The following is a 19779-nucleotide window of genomic DNA, read 5'->3' as shown; positions in this document are numbered from 1 at the left end:
CAGGGTCACTTGGTGCAGAAAGGTTAGCCGATTCCTCAACGTGAAGTGCAGAGGGTGTGGGTCGTCCCAGCGCTGTGCTGCGGGTGGCTGCGGTGCCTCTGCGTTGAGGTCTTCCTCGAGCTCGGAGTGGCACGCTGGGGCGGGTGGTCTCCGGTCGTTGAGGGCAAGTCGCTGCAAAGTGGCCCAATTCCCCGTACACGAGGCAAGCCCCCCTCTGGAACCTTGTTTCGCGATCCTGAGGTGGTCGCGTTGGTTTCTGCAGGCTGGGGAGCGGCGCTCTTGATGGGGCTTTTTGGGCGCTCTTATCCTTGTGTCGTTGCCGGACCAGGGATATGAAACGCCGGCGGCTTTCAACTTCTTCTGCCAGTAAAATCCAATCTTCGAGGGTGTTGGGATCGCCTTGCATATATGACCAGTTCAAAATGTCAGGGTGTAAGGCTTCCCTGAAGTAGTGGATTAGGGTGGCTTCCGGCCAGTCTACTATTCTACTGGCTAGTCTCTGGAATTCATCTGCAAATTCTCGGACTGGAGAAGAGCCCTGCCTGAGTTGTAGAAGTTCTGCCTTGGCTCGTTCTCCCATAAAGGGGTCTTCAAACCATCTCCGCAAGGCAGTCATGAAATTGTTGAGGGAGCGGATAGACCGAGACCGAGTGTCAAATTGGAGGACCATCCAGTCAGCTGCTTTCCCCGTCAATAGAGAAGCTACAAAATGGACTCGGCTATCCTCTGTGGGAAAGAAGTGCCCTTGATATAGGAAACAGGGTAGAGTCTCGAGCGTGCCGTCATAGGTCGTTTTCAATCGGGGTTGTTTCCATGGACCGGGTATAGGTTGTCCTGGTTGTATGGGTGCCCCGGGAGCTGGGGCAACTGGCGCTCCGGGGACCAGTGGTTGAACGGGGAGGTTAGCTGGTGGTTGAGCGGGCACCACCGGCTGAACTGGTGGGTGAACTGGTGCGGCAGGCCCGGGAAGGATGGGCTGCGCCGGAGTTACCTGCGCCCGCTGTAAACGTTCGTTTTCTTGGAGCAAACGTTCCATTTGTTCTTGGAGACGGTCTACACGATCATATAATTCTCGGTTCTGCGCTCGCAACAAGTGCACCTCGTCCTCAGATCCCCCCGTACGGTGCACCCGGCTGGCCCGGAAGCCCGTGGCCCAGTGGGAGCTATCTCCATACAAGTCCTCCTCGTCAGAATTGTCGGATCCCCGAAGTCGTTCTGCGAGGCACCGTGCGCGTTGGGTGGTGCGGGACGGGGCAAAAGTCGGGGAAAACGTTGGTCCCCACGAAGTGCCGGTTTGACCGGGATCCTTGGGGCGCACACTCGCCCGTGCTCGTTCCGTAGCCAACTGTTGTTCCCTGTCCCATGCGGCTTGAGCTTTGGCCGCCGCCTCCGCCAACGCTGCTGCTTCTCTGTCTGCGAGAGTTTGAGTGGCCTTGAGTTTCAAGGCAACATCAGCGGTCACAAGCGGTAAAAGTTCCTTCTCCAAGAGGGCGAGGAGCGGTTCGGACTCCCCGCCCAACAGCGGTTGAATCTGGACCGCGAGCGCAGGTGCATTAGCCCCGAAAGTTGGGGACAACAATTGTGATAGAGTGGCTACCGTAGTATCCTTGGTGAGATCCACAAATAGAAGCGCTGTTTGGATAGCGATCCGTTTCACCTCTGCCTGACAGTCGGCTGCATTCGGCACCAAAGAAAAACCTGCCGGTGTGGCTCCAGCCATGGCTCCTGTTGAGTGAGTTTCATGAGTAATAAGTTTATCCAACAAACCGGTTAGTATTTTAAATCCTCCGCTGCTAGTTGGGCATCATCTACCAACCGATCAAGGACTTGGAGGTCTAAACAGGTGTTGGTATCCTTAGCGTCAGACATCCAAGGAAAAGTCACTAGAGAACGCCATTGGGACTGTAGTAATCCATTAAGGCGACCAACTTCCGTGCTAGTCCTGCTCAGCTCAGCTACAACGTCCCGAAAGAGATTGGGGTCATCACCTTCCAGGGTTGGTCCAGACACCCGTAGTCCGGGGATCACAACCAGCTGGTTTGAGACGAATCGCACGGGGCACCGGCCCCTGTGAGATCACTCGGAGAGCGCTCTCCTCGCTCCCATCCGAGTGGCAGATGAACCCTCCTGGGCTCCAGCCTGACGGAGGAAAGTAGATAGGTGGGATGGGATAGCTGTCACAATGTAAGCCCTTGGTCCAAATGAACCAGAAACCACGACATAGACAATTAGGTCCAAAGAAGCTGGTCTTTACTGGTCAAATAGAATAACAGAGCATAAAGGAAAGGGTGACAGCTATGGGGCTGTCTTTGCTGAAACCTGGTAATATAGATGCACAGGAAGGGTGAGAGATTACATATTGAAAACAAAGTAGGTTCCCAGAACTTCAAACAGAGAGTGGTAGGAATAACAGCCCTGAGAGAGAGCAACTTCAAACAGAGAACAACTTCAAACAGAGAGTGGTAGGCATAACAGCCCTTGCAACCTTGGCTGCGGTTCAGTAAGGATAACATTCCTTGAGTCTGGATGGCAGGATGTGAAAAGAGTGAACAACACTGATATGTTACAGGTATTATCTTGGAACATTAATGGGTTGAATTCTCCTAGCAAAAGGAAGAAAATATTTTATCATTTGCAAAAATCTAAAGCTAACATTATTTGCTTACAGGAAACGCATATTATCCAGAAGGATATAGGTAGATTGGAGCATTCAAGGTTGGGTAAACTTTTCACATCTTGTAATGAAAAAAAAAACACTAATGGTATAGCTATGTACCTACCTCTATCATTAGAACCAAAAGTTATCTATCAAGATAAGGAAGGAAGAATGTTGTTGGTGAAATAACTAGTGGTTTCCAAAAAGCTTTATTGGTGGGAATATATGTGCCTAATACAAATCAAAAAATGTTTTATAATACTTTAGCTACAATATTAGCTGAACATGCTATAGAAAAAAAATGATTTGGATGGGGGACTTTAATGGAGTAATGGAACCTAAAATAGATAGGTCTGCAAAGAAGAAAATGGGAAAAAGTGAAGGTAAATTACCTGGAATTTTCAATGCTCTTACAGACCAATGGGATATGTTTGTTGTTTGGAGAGTGAGGAATGGTAACAAAAAGGGATACACCTTTTTTTCTTCGAGACATATCACACATTCCGGGATAGATATGCTATGGCTTTCGAAAGGGTTAGTAAAGATATCAGAGAATCCAGAGATTCTGCTTAGGGTGTTGTCAGACCACAATGCAATAACGGTAAAAGTTAAAATAGGAGATAGGAAAAACAAGCCCTGGGTAGTAAATGAATTTTTGTTAAAGAACAACAAAATAGTGGATAAACTGAAGGTGGATATACAGAATTATTTTAAAGAAAACATAGGTAAAGGTACTCAGGAAGATGTAGTTTGGGATGCCAGCAAAGCGGTAATTAGAGGATTATTAATACAACAAAATACAAGATGGTTTAAAGATGGAGAGGCAAAGAAGAAAAATATTTTAGATGAAATAAGGCAAGGCGAAAGACAGCTTAGAAAATTGCAGCATAAATCACTTAAACAGGAACAGCTTAATAAGCTTAAGAATTGGCAACATCAATATGAATTTTTAATATCTGATGAAATTGAAAAGAAAATTATTTTTAATAGGCAAAGATTCTTTGAACATGCTAATAAGCCGGATAAAATGTTAGCACGACAGCTTAAATATAAAGAGAAAAAGTACCAATATCTCAAATTAAAAGGAAGGGTAAGATAACAAGAGATAAGGACGAGATAATGGAAACATTTGTAGAACATTATACAAATTTGTACAGGAAGAATTTAGTGTCAGAGAAAGAAATGGATGCATATCTCACTCAATTAGACTGGGAAAAAATAACTCAAGAAAATAAAGAATTATTGGATTCCTCAATAACTAGGGAAGAACTAAAGGAGGCAATAGGTAAAAGTAAATTAAACAAATCACCTCGGGCTGATGGGTTTACAGCATTTTATTATAAAGTATTTGAGGATCAGCTAGCCCCTTATCTACTAGATGTGATGAATTCCTGTTTGTCAAATGGGCCTATTTCTCAAACTTGGAAACAAGCAAATATAGTTTTAATACCTAAAGTGAACTCAGATTTGTTAGAAGTAAAAAATTATAGACCGATTTCATTATTGAATAATGATTATAAATTATTCATAGAAATCTTAGCAACTAGATTGAAAAGGGTATTAAATCAAACTATACATGAAGATCAAGCAGGATTTTTACCAGGAAGATTGATCAGTCAAAATGTGAGAGTGGTAATAGACCTTTTAGAATATGCAGAACAGGATACAACTCCGGTAGCCATGGTATTCTTAGATGCTGAAAAAGCATTTGACAACGTGAATTCGCAGTTTATGATTAAAATATTAGAATTTATGGATTTTGGGATGAACTTTAAGACTGCTATAAAGAATAATTTGCTAATCAGCTAATTTGCTGATAAATGGAATGTTATCATCACAGATTGAAATTCAAAAGGGAACAAGACAAGGATGTCCTCTTTCCCCTTTGTTGTTTATTTTAGCATTAGAATTGTTATTAAAAAAGATTAGACAAACTGAGGAAGTAGTTGGTATTCGAATTGGGAGAAATCATTATAAACTTAAAACATATGCAGATGATCTTGTATGTTTTTTGACGGATCCTATTGAGCAAATTGATAACTGGAATAAAATTTTGGAGGTTTATGGAAAGCTTTCAGGTTTTAAAGTAAATAAAAATAAAACTAAGATATTGGTTAAAAATATGACTCTCTCACAACAACAAATATTGATTAAAAAGACGGGATTTAATATTGAACACAAAATAAAATATTTAGGCATATGGATATCACCCAACAATCTTAATTTATTTCAGAATAATTATACAAAACAATGGCAACAGATAGTAAAAGATTTAAAAAATTGGGGGAAAATACCATTATCATTGTGGGGGCGAATTTCAGTTATTAAAATGATGATATTGCCTAATTTGCTATTTTTATTGCAAAATCTACCAATATTGAAAGGTGCACAAATATTTAAAAATTGGAAGAAATATATTTTAAATTTTTTATGGGGTAAAGAAAGACATAGGATAGCATATAACAATTTAGTGGAATTGAAAGAAACAGGAGGGCTAGGATTACCAGATTTGAGAATGTATTATCAGGCAGTTTGCTTCACCTGGTTAAAAAATTGGATTCTATTAGAGAATCCAAAATTATTAGAATTAGAGGGATTTAATTTACGTTTTGGGTGGCACGCATACTTATGGTACGAAAAGGAGAGAGTAAATAAAGAATTCAATTCCCATATTATCAGAGTTGGCCTACTTCAAACGTGGAAGAAATATAAAGGATTTTTGGAAAGTAAAACCCCTGGTTGGATTAACCCTGTAGAAGCTTTTATGAATAGAGGTGTGCACTTAAATCTGGATATTGATATTTATAGGGAAATTATAGAATGCAAAGAAGGGGTTTGGATGTTGAAAAGTGGAGAAGCACTTAAAATCAAAGATTGGTTTATGTATTATAAATTAAGGGATATATTTAATAAGGATAATTTGATGGGGTTTAATCAAAATAAATCTAAATTTGAAATTATATTAACCAAGGGAAATAAAGGGATGATAGGAAGAGTTTATAAATTACTGATAGAAATGAATCTAGAACACGAAAGGATTAAACCAGTGATGGTGAAATGGATGAGGGAGCTAGGTTATAATATTGATCTGGAAATATGGGAAAACCTGTGGAAGAAGGAATATAAATTTACCATCACTAATGAAATAAGAGAAAATTTACATAAAATGTTTTATAGATGGTATATAACCCCAATATTGTGAAGTAAAATGAAAAAAGATGATAAAGGTTTATGTGGGAAGTGCAGAACTGAAAAAGGTACATTTTTACATGCTTGGTGGTTTTGTAAAAAAATTAAGAGATTTTGGAGATTAATCTTAAAGGAAACTAACAATTTGATTAGTACAAAAATAAAAAAGATCCTGCTTTCTGTTTATTGGGTATCCCAAAAAATTTTTGGATAAATGTGATAGTCATATGTCAATATAGTTTTGCGGCAGCTAGAATTATAATCGCCTAAAACTGGAAGCAAATAAATAAACCTTCAATTAAAGATTGGAGAGAAAAACTATGGATATATATGCGGATGGCCAAACTTACAGATTCTTTACATGGTAAAGATATGGAAGAGTTTAAAAAAAACATAGTTAAAGGCTGCTGCATATTGGGATAAATTGGCGAAAATGAATTTTACAAGTATAATTAATGAATTATAGATTAATGTTTTTTTTAATTAGAAATAATAATAGATTTTTAAACACTGTCAAAACACTTCTCCGGAAGTCCAAGAGTGGTGGGTACACAGTTAAGGTGGGTGGTGGATATTAGGGCACTATATATTTTACAAATTATATTATACAATGTAAATTTATTGGTTGTAAAAGTGTTCTTTTTGTGATTTTTTATTTTTATGTTTTCTTTTTTTGTTTGTATTATGATTTTATTTTTAGTTTTTTATTATTTTTACTTTTTGATTAACTATAAAAAATCAATAAAAAATTAAAAAAAAGACACACATACAGAGAAAATCAGGTCAATTATTATAGAAGATGTGAAATTGCATAGATTAGTGGAAAAGATTTTACATCTTTATATCCCTTTGAGGGCCATTATGATTACCGTAAGTATGGTGAAGCTATATTTGGTGTCCTGTTTTAGTCAAGCGAAGAAAGATAACTTTCCATGATTGTATAAATTAACAGGAGAGGTAACATAAGGTACTGCTGAGATGACAATGATTGCCAAGAGATAGAAGCCCAATCCCCAGTGCCTTAAAAATTCTGAATTTAACATAAAACACAATTAAGCATTAGGTCTGTTTCCCAAAGTCATCAAAAAGTACTATATTCACCACATTGCTCTCTGATAGAGAAAAAAAACTTAATTACAATGACAACTAAAAATAGCAAAACTGGTGTGCAAGAACAAGAATAACATATTTTGATCTCTAGGACTGTCCTGGTATTATAGCTGCAGATACTCACTTTCCCATGACAGAGTGTAATGCCAATAAAAAAGAACGCCCAAGGAGGATTAGAGATTATAAAAATCAAACAAAAATATAATAGCTATTATTTCTGATATTTTAGATACATGTTTTCTATATATACCTTATATTCACTGCATTCCGGCATATCCTACTTCATCCATGTTTATTAATATTGATAGAGATTTTGATATTGATGCTTTAACATTTGACTAATTCTGGAATGCTTTGAACGACTTGTTATGCCAATAAAGGTTTTGAATTTGAATTTGAATTTGGATTAGAGATAGTGTGGTCGGGTTACCTTTTTAAAGTCATTCAGCCTTCCCAATAAAGGGCTGAATGAAGGGTTGAGCCCCAGGTGCAGGCATTAGCCCCAAGACAGCATGACCCAGCAGATTGCTAGATGTTACTGAGAACTGGGAGGCTACACCTAACAGGTCGAGGAGAGTATGAAGGAAAAGGAAGTAGCAGAAAGGTTTTTTTACCAGAGACAAGAAGGTACTATGGAACCAGGCTCAGGGCCACGTCCATTGCTGTAAGCCCCCAGCAACTAAAAAGGATCTAAGAAACCACTAACTTTGTTTGTTTTGTGGGCTTTTAAAAAATTAAAACACAATCATGTAAACAAGATAATGAGTTTTTTTGATCATCCAAATCTCTTAAAGGACCACTGCCTCAGGCAAATCAGCCTAGGCAAAAGACAGATCTACCTTAGAAAGATGATGTATAACTTTTCTTTTAGCCTTACAAGTTCCGCCATAATTACTCCAACAATTTTAAAGTCAGAATTTAATATAGTACTAAGGAAAACGTAATCAAAAATACCAACAAAAAAGCTAATTGTGTGTGTGTGTTCAGTGTTGTCAACTCGCGTCCAGTTTATGGCAACCCTATGAATCAATATCATCCCAAACATCCTATCGTCAACAGCCTTGCTCAAGGCTTGCAAACCGAGGGCCGTGGTTTCCTTGATTGAGTTAATCCATCTCATGTTGAGTCTTCCTCTTTTCCTGCTGCCTTCAGCTTTGTGAGCTTTATTGTCTTTTCCAGGGACTTTTGTCTTCTCAAAATGTGACCAAAGTACGGTAGCCTCAGTTTAGTCATTTTAGCTCTAGGGAGAGTTCAGGCTTGATTTGATAAAAGATTTGTCTTTTTGGTGGTCCATGGTATCCGTAAAACTCTCCTCCAACACCGCCTTTCAAATGAATCAACTTCCCTCCTGCCAGCTTTCTTCATTCTCCAGCTTTCACATCCATACATGGTAATGGGGAGTACTATGGTATGAATTATCTTGATCTTGGTCTCCAGTGACATATCCTTATACTTAAGAATCTTTTCTAGTTCCTTCACAGCTGCTCTTCCCAGTTTCAATCTGCTTCTGATTTCTTGGTTGCAGTCTCCCTTTTAGTTGTTGATGGAGTCAAGGAACAGAAAATCTTGAACAAAAATCTTGAACAATGTTTAAATTTCTGATTTCAAAAGCCATAAGGCCACACACAAAGCTGTGAACAAATATCTCCTTCATAAAATATGTATCATTACTATATCAGTTTGCAATTTAAATAAATATAAACTACAAAGCAAAGGAGAAATAATATAGCCGCACATCAGAAACAGAGCAGGGAGATGTAGACAGAATCTCAATTGGGCAGTGGAACCAAGGACACCTTTGCTAATTTGACCCTGTCTTCGAGATATGCTCTCAGCTGTACTTCTTTAGGCTGTAATTTTCCAAGTCATTGTTATCCACATGCTATCCTTGTTACTGAATTACTGGATGGAGTCTTCTGCTTTTCTGATACACAGCAATAATGTGTTTTGATCATTCCTGTATTGGATTTTAACAACCACCATCTGCTTTGCGTCTCACTAATGTGATTTCATTTCATTTCAAATACCAGCTCACCTATTAAAACTTTAAATGCAGGCCTCATTATATACTGCAGATCAGCAAGTACATGGATACTGGTGGGAACAGTAGACATAGGTCCAGCACTCCGAAGATTCTCAGGACACTCTTGTTAAGTTGAAGAGGGAGCTCAGAATCATTTGAAGTGGTCAGGAGGTGGGATTTTGCCACTCTTTATCGCTCATGGTATTATTGTCATAGTTATTATTCCTTTTATCACCTTCCCTATTGTTTACTTGTCCCTTGTTTCCACATGGTTTCCCATTGCCTTCTACAACTGCAGTCTCTCCCCCCCCCCCACTTTTGGAAACTACATTTTGAATTCTGCTTTCAAAATCAAAGTAAATAAAAAACAAAAAAGAGCAAGTGTGGGATAGTGCTTCATTAGTAGAGCACAACTTTTGTATACATGTTGCTTTCTGAAATGTGCTCTTGAGAAACTGTTTTGCTAAAGCAGAATAACATACTGTAATTTATTAATTACAGTGATCTGTAATTAATTAATTAATTACAGTGATCTGTAATATGATTTTTTTCTGTTACTAATTTGTACATTTGGATACCCAAAGCGTACCTATATAACTGTCTGCAAAAATCACATATTCTCATATGCTTTTGCTTTCATGAATAATACTGTAGCATTCAAGGGAATTGTACAATGGCTCCACCCACCAGGTCACTCTGGTTATAGTAGAACCAACATATCCTCTTCAAAATGACTTCCTAATTGCTGGCAGAAAACAATTGGCTAGATTATATTACTCGATTTCACTAACTGTGAGAGGAAGGCTCTATTAGTAAAATAGAATTGCAGGATCCAGCCCCTAATCACACTTTAAATATTTTGGACCACATGTGTCAATGAATAAGGAACAAAAAAGAAAATATTAAAGATAGCGCTATCATTTAACAATAACAGATATTTTTGTTACATATATTATCTCACTTCCTTCAATACCTTAAAAAAGGCATGCTGGAGTTCTGACAAACATATGATCTAACTATTAAAACTATTTAATTGGGTGATAATCCTAATTTCTACATATACCGTTCATAAGTATTCCAAACTACACCAGGATCAGAAAGCATATCACAGTAAACTCCTTCTGAAAACTGAAAGCACTTTGTCAACTGGCAATCAAAAACGACCTTAGGGTTTTAGATCTATATTACCTACTGCAGAAAGTTAAGTATTTTCAACAAGTATTTATTGGTGTATATAGTTGTTACCCTTTTATTATGTATATATATATATTATTCGCTGGTCTTGGACCGTATTAAAGTTATTGATTGTGAAGATCTAGGTTCTATGGAGGAGGCTGGGTGAACGTTTGCAGATGAATAAGGTGTTGGAATGGGCATGCCACCGTTGAATGCTAACCCATAAGACAATTGGGACTGCATTTTTTACTAGAACAATCTAAGGAAAGACAATGTTGGTGTGTTATTGTTTTCCCTACAGAAGGGAGATTGAAATGAACACTTGCTTATCAATCGATGTTCTCTATCATCTGATTTTTCAGATCTAACATGTATGATGAAGTCCTTATGGGTACTATATGACTACATCTCTTTTTCAAAACGTTGGAAGTCAAAAAGTGATGGGAAAAATAATGACTAAATGATTACCACCATTCTTACAGCAGCTGTAAGTAGTCTCATTGGCTTTCCCTGCTTGTTGACAGAGTGAAATGTACAAAAGAGATGCTGTACGCTTTGTCTGGCCAACATTTTTCCTTTCCTTTCTCAGGACTATTTAGACTTTAGAAAACTTCTCAACTCAAAGGGTACTGAGCAGCCTTGTGAACACAGAGACATAAAAGACATCTAACCTCACATTATATCACAAATATCTCACATTACAATTGTTAGTTCCAAACTGCTATTTGCGCAAAACTGAAAAACAGCTAAAATGTATGGTGCTACAATCATGAGAAGTTCTGCCAAGCTGCACCACAGCAAGATGACATCAGATGGTACTCTCACCATATATTTATTCATTTATTTACAATATTTATAGTCTGCTTTTCTCACTGAGACTCAAGGCAGATTACACAGAGTGAGTCAATACAATCAACAAGATGGGACAATCAATAAACAATGAGATAAGATTTGGGTTGTAGAATCAACCAGAAGTCTAAAAAACAGAACTGAAACAAAGCCTAAGTGTTAACATGACACATTAAATGATACACAATTATATAGACCACATTCCCTAATAATTTATCCAAGTCAATTTGTGAAGCATTTTGTATAGTGCTACCCTATTGCCTGAGCAGGAAAGCCCTCTTGAGCAATTCAGTTTTTCATCATTTGCAGTAAGCCAGGAGACTAAGAGCCTTCCTGGTTTCCTCAGGTAGGCCATTCCACAAGTTGGAGGCCACAACAGAGAATGCACATGTACAGGCAGTTGTTGTTTTTGCCCATTTGCAGGTTGGCACCCGCAGAAGGCCCTGATCAGATGAGCTGTAGTAGAGCACATGGGGAGAGATGGTCTCACAGATATGAGGAGGGCCCAAGGTCATGAAGGGCTTTGGATGTGATACTTTAAATTGAGCCTGTTAACTGATGGGCAGAACATAAGAACATAAGAAAGCCCTGCTGGATCAGACCAAGGCCCATCAAGTCCAACAATCTGTTCACACAGTGGCCAATCGGGTGCCTCTAGGAAGCCCATAAGCAAGACGACTGCAGCAGCAGCATCCTGCCTGTGTTTCAGGCAGTGGAGTGACTGTAGAATGGGAGTAACATGTATGCACCATCTAGCTCCAGATAATAGCTGTGCTGTGCATTCTGCACCAAATGGCATTTCCGAATTGATTTGGAGGGGAGACCAACGTACATTGTATAACAGTAGTCTAGTCTCGATGTTACCATGGCACGAATCCAGGTGGCCAGATTATTGAGCTAAGGGGCCATTTTTTGAGTGAAGGTTTCCAAATGGAGCAAGCATGCAGAAATGATTTTTGAAACTGAACTGATCTTCCAATCTTCCCCATGAAAAGAATGAAGACACGTCTAGGTGAATGAGTATAAATTGAATTCTGAATACATTGTGCTATATCCCCCAATACCGTCAAAACAAGCTTGAGTATATATTGCATGTAGAAGGAACTACTTAATTGCATGACAGCATCAACAAAACTTCACTTGAAATAACATATATCAAATTGAGGAGTTAAAAAATAGGCATAGAAGAAGTCACTTGTAGAGACAGGGATGACTGATCCTTGGGCAAATTGCTTTAATGTTATGAAACACCATTCATTACAAAAACTCATAGAAATGAAGAATTACAGTATTGGGGTCATGAGAAGAGCATTCTAATCATAAAGAATATAGTCTGCAAAAGCATGCCTACAGAACCTTGGAAAATTAGCTGCCTTCCAAATTCTCTGGGAAGCTAATGCACATTTACTTTATGATAAAGGAGAATTTTCCATTCCAAACTCTTGCCCCACTTTTCTTAGCTCAGACCAACAACAGATTTTAAATCTTAAAGTAAGAGATGGGATACAAAACATAAACACTTAAGGCTTGGACTCAAATTCTGCTTTTACAGTCAACTAATGCATTTGCAAAGATGTATATTATCTCCCTGTCTGTTCAATCTATATGCACATATATATCTATATCATAAAGAAAGCTGGATTTAATTTAGATAAAGGAGTGAAAATTTGTGGAAGGCATATTAACTATTTGAGATTTGCAGATGGTATCACATTACTGGCAGAAAAGAGCAAAGACTTGAAATGACTACTGATAAAGATTAAAGGAGAAAATGCCAAAGCAGGATACAGCTGAACATCAAGAAGACAAAAGTAACGAGGAATTATACAATTTTAAGGTTGACAATGAAGAAATGGAAATTGCTAAAGATTTTGTATTCCTTGGCTCAATCATCAACCAAAAGGGAGACAGCAACCAAGAAATCAGAAGGACATTGAGACTAGGAGTATACAAAAAAAAAAATGTATCAGTAAAATTCAGACTTTGGTTTAATGGACCTGAAATTTTTCAGGAATCTCAGATATTCCAAAACTCCCATATCGGAAATATCCAGGATTCCTGAAAAAAACTGGGTCTATTAGACCTAAAACCGTCTTAGATTTTATTCATACTATGGTATTCCTCATTACTATGTATGGATGTGGAAGCTGGACAATGAAGAAAGCTTTTGGGAAGAAAATTGATTCGTTTGAAATGTGATGTTGGAAATCCAAGGTTTTACAGATACCTTGGATCAAAACAAGCCTGAATTCTCTCTAGAATTAAAATGACTTAACTGTGGCTATCATATTTTGGTCACATCATGAGAAGACAAGAATTAATGAAAAAGACAATAATGCTAGGAAAAGTTGAAGAGAGCAGGAAAAGAGGAAGACCAAACATGGATTGATTCAATAAAGGAAGCCACAGTCCTCAGGGTGCATGAATGTTTTGGAGGTCATTTATTCATAGGGTTGCCATAATTCAGAAGAAACTTGATGGCACAAAATACTCACAGAGCATTTAAAAATCAGAGTTCTACCCAGTAAAAGCCAATATTTGTAACTGCATTTAGAGTGGTTTAAACATACTTCCCCACCAAAATCAATAAGTTTTTTAAAAATTAAATTAAAATTTAAAAAATTATTTAACTTAAAATGGTCACATCAATAGGGTTTTTTTGGTTGAGTCATGCTCATAACGTTCAAATAATTTTTGCACTGATGCTTTAATTTACACTCCCTGTCCCTGTGATGTAATGACTGAATAATGGGCTTCATACATTTGGGGTGTCAGGGTTGTAAAATAGAATGACTATAGTAAAACAATGCAGACATGTACATATGTTGCTGCAAAAGAGGAAGAAAAAGAATTTCACACTGGATTGTGACAGTCTCTTCTGTCCCAAATCTTAAAACAAGAAAATGCTGCCTACATACCCCATTCTTACTATAATGCAGGCTTCTAAAGATGTTACAAGTGCCTTATTATCTTGGAAGTTTGATTTTATGATTCGGGTCTTTTTTTCCAACAGATCTCATCAGCATATTTCTAATTGAATGAACAAGTGGCATTATTAACTTAACGGCACTTCAGATATTACTAAATATGTACTTATTGTAAATATTTGTGAGATAAAGGACTGCTGCTGAGCCATTGTTTTTCTGTTTACCTTAAGTAATTACACTGAACAAAAGACAAAGTCCATTAAAACATGTACCCAAATTCAACTAGAGAGACTAACTATGGTAGCTTTTCTACTTGATAGCATGAGGAGAGGCAGCTGAGAATTAAGAAAACACTGCACTTTTCTCTAATACAATTATAGCAACAATAAAGGTCAGCTTACTTGATGTAGTAAGGAACTTTGTTATGTGAAACTGATCTCTGCCATGGTAGCTGGACGGAGGCTGTAAAAAGAAAGAAAGGATATAACTGAAAATTACAAATATAGTTTTGCTTTAAATTTAGACTGAGTGTAGGTTGATGTATGCAATCAGTGAATAACCAAAAAACCAACAGGCATGATCTCCAACCTATACCTTCCACCAATACCAGTCTTGTCCGTTGAACCTAGCTTTAAGATGTTGTTAAAGATACGGCCTGAATATAGAGGAACAGTTGCTGGACTTGACCAAAAAGATCATATAAGATGTCGTGGCAAACATAGAACTAACTTGGCCTCTCAGGAAAGCAGGCCAAGAAAGGAGTCTAGAGATGCAGAATCCTTACTGCCTCGAACAGAAGTTAGAAGACCAAATGGAAACATCATTATATGGCCTTGTGTAGATTAGAAGCCATCTAACCCATTATCAATAGATAAAATTTGTTTAGGCACAGGTGCAGAAGCATCTGAGAATCGCAAGAATGTCCAGCTTCACAGAAGTCAAGGATGACAGTATTGGTTGAGGGTCAAAATATATTCATATGTATGAGAAACTTGTAATTGCTATTTTTAAAGAGACTTTGTTTAGAAAAAAAGAATGATCTGACATTTTTATATATTCTAAGAAGCCATTTTAAGTATAGATAATCCTTGTATGATGTCTGAAGTTATCAGATAATGAGTTAGCAAAGAATGTATGCCCTTATCAAGTGGAAACGTTAGCTATTGCTAGATTATTTTAAAATCCTATAAATAGGGGAAATTGTATTGATGAAGAGCTTTGTCTCAGAAGCGGCTCCTTGTGTATGATTCGCTTACTTTTGAGGTAAGATGCTTTTTTATGGACTCATGTAATTGCACTCCTCTATGTAATACTTGTGGATGGTATAATGCTTTGTGGATGTAGTCTATGTTAAGCATGCAATAGATATGCTTTAATTTAAAAAGATTAGAATGGAAGCAGAGATTCTCTGTTAGTATTTACTTGTGTATTATACCCAGAACAATCCTATAGCATTACTGTGCTGTACCTCTGTCTATGAGTTAAATAATCTGTATAGAAAGCTGACTAGATGCCTAGGGTATCTTTTAAGGTCACAACTATATCTGAAACAGGCCTGACCAGAGTCATCCAGAACAATGTTTGTCATTGATGTGTTTTGCTAAACAGCAGCACTATAAACATATTGCCCTGGTGCACTGTAGACCTAAGGACTGCATGCATAAGTTAGTCCTTGACCCACCAGGAGGGGAAGTTTGGTTGGTAAAGGGGAAGCAAGCAGCCTGCTCTCGCTTCCCTATCACAAACCCTCTGGTAACTAGTTTAGCAGCTGACACAGGCTAAACTGGCTGACAGCCAAACATGATCTAGTAATCTAAGACAATGTATCAGAAGAGAGGTTTCTGCTCTGCAATAGTACCATAAAAGGTTCTGAATTCTCTCAAAATCAGAGATTCATGTAAACTTAGATCAACGCAAGGCTCTTAAAGGATGAGCTCAGTGGACTGCATAGGAAAGAGAAAGACAACCCAAAGAAAGAAAAATACAGTCTTAAAGATTGCTGGTCAGACCACTTAGTGCCAGATGGGATATGAAAGCTAGAGATAAGGAACAAGAGCATGAATGTCTATTCTTCAGCAAAGGCTGGCTGGCATTCAAGGACCTTAAAAATAAAAAGCATAGATGGTATGGTCAACTCTATCAACCCAGCTCCAAAAGGCAAACATGATAAAAACCAAACAAAAATTCACAATCCAAATTTTTTAAAAAATCAGTAGCATCAGAGGAGAATATGCATGATAGATGTAATCATTATGAGCTGACCTAGGCTTGTTGACAATGGTATTTTAATGTGTTTATTTACCGTATTTTTCGCTCCATAAGACGCACTTTTTTCCTCCTCAAAAGTGAGGGGAAATGTCTGTGCGTCTTATGGAGTGAATGTGAGCACAGAGCCGACTGGGCGCGCTGGAATGACGTGAGCCGGCTCTGTGCGCCCTGTTCTAGCGCGCCCAGCAGCTCTGTGCGCCCCGCCCGCCTCCCAGCTGGCCGTCGGGGCGGGGAAACCGGCTCGTGTCGTTCCAGCGCAGCCAGCCGGATCTGTGAGCCCCGCACGCCTCCCAGCTGGCCGTCGGGGCGGGGAAAGCCGGCTCGCGTCGTTCCAGCGCAGCCAGCCGGCTCTGTACGCCCCGCCCGCCTCCCTATGGAGCGAAAAATACGGTACATCATTTAAAGTCTGCTTTCCTCACTGAGACTCAAGGCACATTACACAGCAATTATATGTAAAAACATAAGGAGTGAAGGTGCTAAATGAAAAAGTGATAACACTGGATCGAGAAAGGAAAAGGCCAACAGACAAGTACAACACACATGTTCCTATGCCAAATTAATGCTACATCAGATAATAATCTGGTGGTGCCCAAAAACTGACTATAGGCAGACACATTGCCTTTAACCTGGAGGTAACCACCCACTTCCACTAGTGCCATGGAGCATACTGTTCAGCATCAGCAACAGAGGGACCAATCATCAACCAAAAGAATGCCTGATCATTTAGATATCGACAGGGAGAAATACAACTCACCTGGGACATCTACACCTTCTGAGACAAGTCTAAGAAAAAAATCATGAAAAGAATGCCCAGAACATATCCTAAAAGATGACAAACAATTTTCTTAGAAGGTGGCTGTCACCACTATCAAGTCACCTTCATGGGAGGAGTCAAATCTGGTAAAACTCATTGAACAGCCCAAGGTTGGAAACCACCATATCGTTCCAGAGCGCCCAGCCGGCTCTGTGCGCCCTGCCCGCCTGCAAGCTGGCCGTCAGGGCGGGGAAAGTTGGCTCACGCTGGAACAACGCGAGCCAGCTCTGTGCGCCCCGCCCGCCTCCCAGCTGGGAGCATACTGTTCAGGCATTCCCATAGTGCAAATTCAACATTCACCCTGCAGAGCTGTAATCTTTTACACAAATACCTGGGGAGCGGGGCGGGAAAGTGTCATTTCACTACAATGACCATGTTTCCTTGATTGTGAAATAAAGACAACCTATTTTTCCAAGTGCAAAGGTGCATTGTACCTGCCTAGGTATATTAGCCCAGTCAGACATTACTTTCTGAAAGTGGTACAAGTGGAAGCAAACGTAACCTGCTCAGGTAAACAGAGTAAATAACATTTGATTCTATTTAAGTACCTCTGCATCTGCAAATTGAGTCCTCTCCCAACCTGCCTCTCAAAACCATATTACAAACATCTACCACTTACTGGAAAGAAAATTTTGAGATGAAGGGCCACAGTCCCAATGGGATTCCTGTAGTTGTTTAAGGCGATCCCCTATAGAAACCTGTAGTTACAAACATAGATGGAGGCAAAAACATTAACAAGGTTTCAGCTGAGAATGAAAAGCACCCACCCTGATTGACAGCTTTACCATTACTTATAACCACCTTTAGCAAATGGCTTTTAGATATATCAGAGATTATTTTCTCTGTCCAATTTATAACTGCTGTCTAGTTCTTTACTTTTAAATATAAGCTAATAACGCTCACTCTGCAAGTAATGCAAATCAATAACAGAAAGGTTTTTTTTACAGTGGCTAACAACATCCATTCAAATTTCTGCTTCTCTTCCCTCTTCCCTTGTCCAAATGTATGGAGTCAGCAGGCCTCATTTTGATTCTATTGATCTCACAGATGCCTGCACAAGGAACCACTCTGGAGCATGCTGTTTGCTGGTTGTCAAGATGGGCAGACATCCTCCTGGTTTACTAATTAAACTGCACTGGCACATCCAGCAGGAACCTGTTTAGTCAAATCTCTGCAAGGCATAAAAAGCATTCCAAAAACAAAATTACATTGCAAGAAACACAATCAAGAAGCCTCAGAAATGTTAATAATTTTGCCTTGCAGGATACACTGTTTCTCAGCAGATTACATCTCAACTCTGCAGGCTGCTGATGTCAAAAGATAAAGGAACATCCCCTCCCCCACTTCAAACATTTCACATTCCTCAATTTTTCCTCCTGAAGAAAATAAGAGGTTTTGATTCAGAAATGGAAATAAAAAATCAAAATTGAGATAAGACTTTGGGCCAGAGTGGGATGTTAAAAAATAATGTTTTCAATACAAGCACTAAAGACCTATCAGAACTTCTTAGCTTTGATCTTGAACATGTTCATGAACTTATTACTCTCCACACAAATTTTGGAATGACTAGTGAAATTCAAACAGATAGCCCTCCACTCCACACTGTATCAATTCTTACAGTGTTCTGCAGAAGAAATAAGATTGTGGTAGACATTTACAGAATACATTAAACTCACTATGCATGGCCTCCACAATGCAAGAGGATGGTAGCATTACTGTTTTGTGGCATGGAAAGCCTCTGGACACATGAAGGAAGCTTAGCTTCACCTGGGAATGCCTCCAAGCAGTACTTCACCCTCTTAACGCAATTATCGGAACAGGTCAAGCACCTGTATAAATGCAACAGTGTCAAGTACATTCTGGAAAGGCTTCTGCCCCAGTTAGAACCGGAGCTAGTGGCTAGTGTGTTTGACTTAAGAGACGGAGGACTCTGAGACAACTGCACACTGTACTGAAGAATGCCCGTCGCCCATTCTGGTATCTCCTATAGAATCATAGAATCATAGCGTTAGAAGGGACCACCAGGGTCATCCAGTCCACCCCCACTGCACAATGCAGGAAATTCACAACTAGCTCCCCCCCACACACCCAGTGACCCCTACTCCATGCCCAGAAGATGGCCAAGATGCCCTCCCTCTCATGAACTGCCTAATTAGCATTGCTGACAGGTGGACATCTAGCCTCTGCTTAAAAAACTCTAGGGAAGGAGCACTTACCACCTCTCGAGGAAGTCTATTCTACTGAGGAAATGTTCTAACTGTTAGAAAATTCTTCCTAATGTCTAGACGGAAACTCTTTTGATTTAATTTCAATCTGTTGGTTCTGGTCCGACCTTCTGGGGCAACAGAAAACAACTCAGCACCATCCTCCATATGACAGCCCTTCAAGTACTTGAAGATGGTTATCATATCCCTTTTCAGTCTTCTCCTTTTCAGGCTAAACATACCCAGCTCCTTCAACCTTTCCTCATGGGACTTGGTCTCCAGACCCCTCACCATCTTTGTTGGCCTCATCTGGACACGTTCCAGCTTGTCTACATCCTTCTTAAACTATGGTGCCCAAAACTGAACACAATACTCTAGGTGAAGTCTAACCAGAGCAGAGTAAAGCGATACTATCACTTGGCGTGATCTGGACACTATACTTCTGTTTATGCAGCCCAAGATTGCTTTTGCCTTTTTAACTACCGCATCACACTGCTGACTCATGTTCAGTGTTTGGTCTACTAAGACCCCAAGATCCTTTTCGCACATACTACTGCTAAGAC

General features: G+C 39.1%; 1 protein-coding gene across 6 annotated transcripts in view; it reads right to left on the bottom strand.

The window, feature by feature from the left end:
• The window catches only part of UTRN (utrophin), a 760310-nt gene that overhangs the window by 149322 nt on the left and 591209 nt on the right, over positions 1 to 19779 (bottom strand). For all 6 annotated transcript variants that reach the window (XM_056853742.1, XM_056853743.1, XM_056853744.1 and 3 more), the window contains 2 exons: positions 17632 to 17710; positions 14332 to 14392 (listed from right to left, as the gene is read on the bottom strand). In XM_056853742.1, coding sequence (XP_056709720.1) covers positions 14332 to 14392; positions 17632 to 17710 — 140 coding nt within the window. The remainder of the gene's footprint in view (positions 1 to 14331; positions 14393 to 17631; positions 17711 to 19779) is intronic.

Source organism: Euleptes europaea, chromosome 7 (assembly GCF_029931775.1).
Source record: "Euleptes europaea isolate rEulEur1 chromosome 7, rEulEur1.hap1, whole genome shotgun sequence".
Lineage (NCBI taxonomy): Eukaryota > Metazoa > Chordata > Lepidosauria > Squamata > Sphaerodactylidae > Euleptes > Euleptes europaea.
This window is presented reverse-complemented; position numbering and strand designations above follow the sequence as displayed.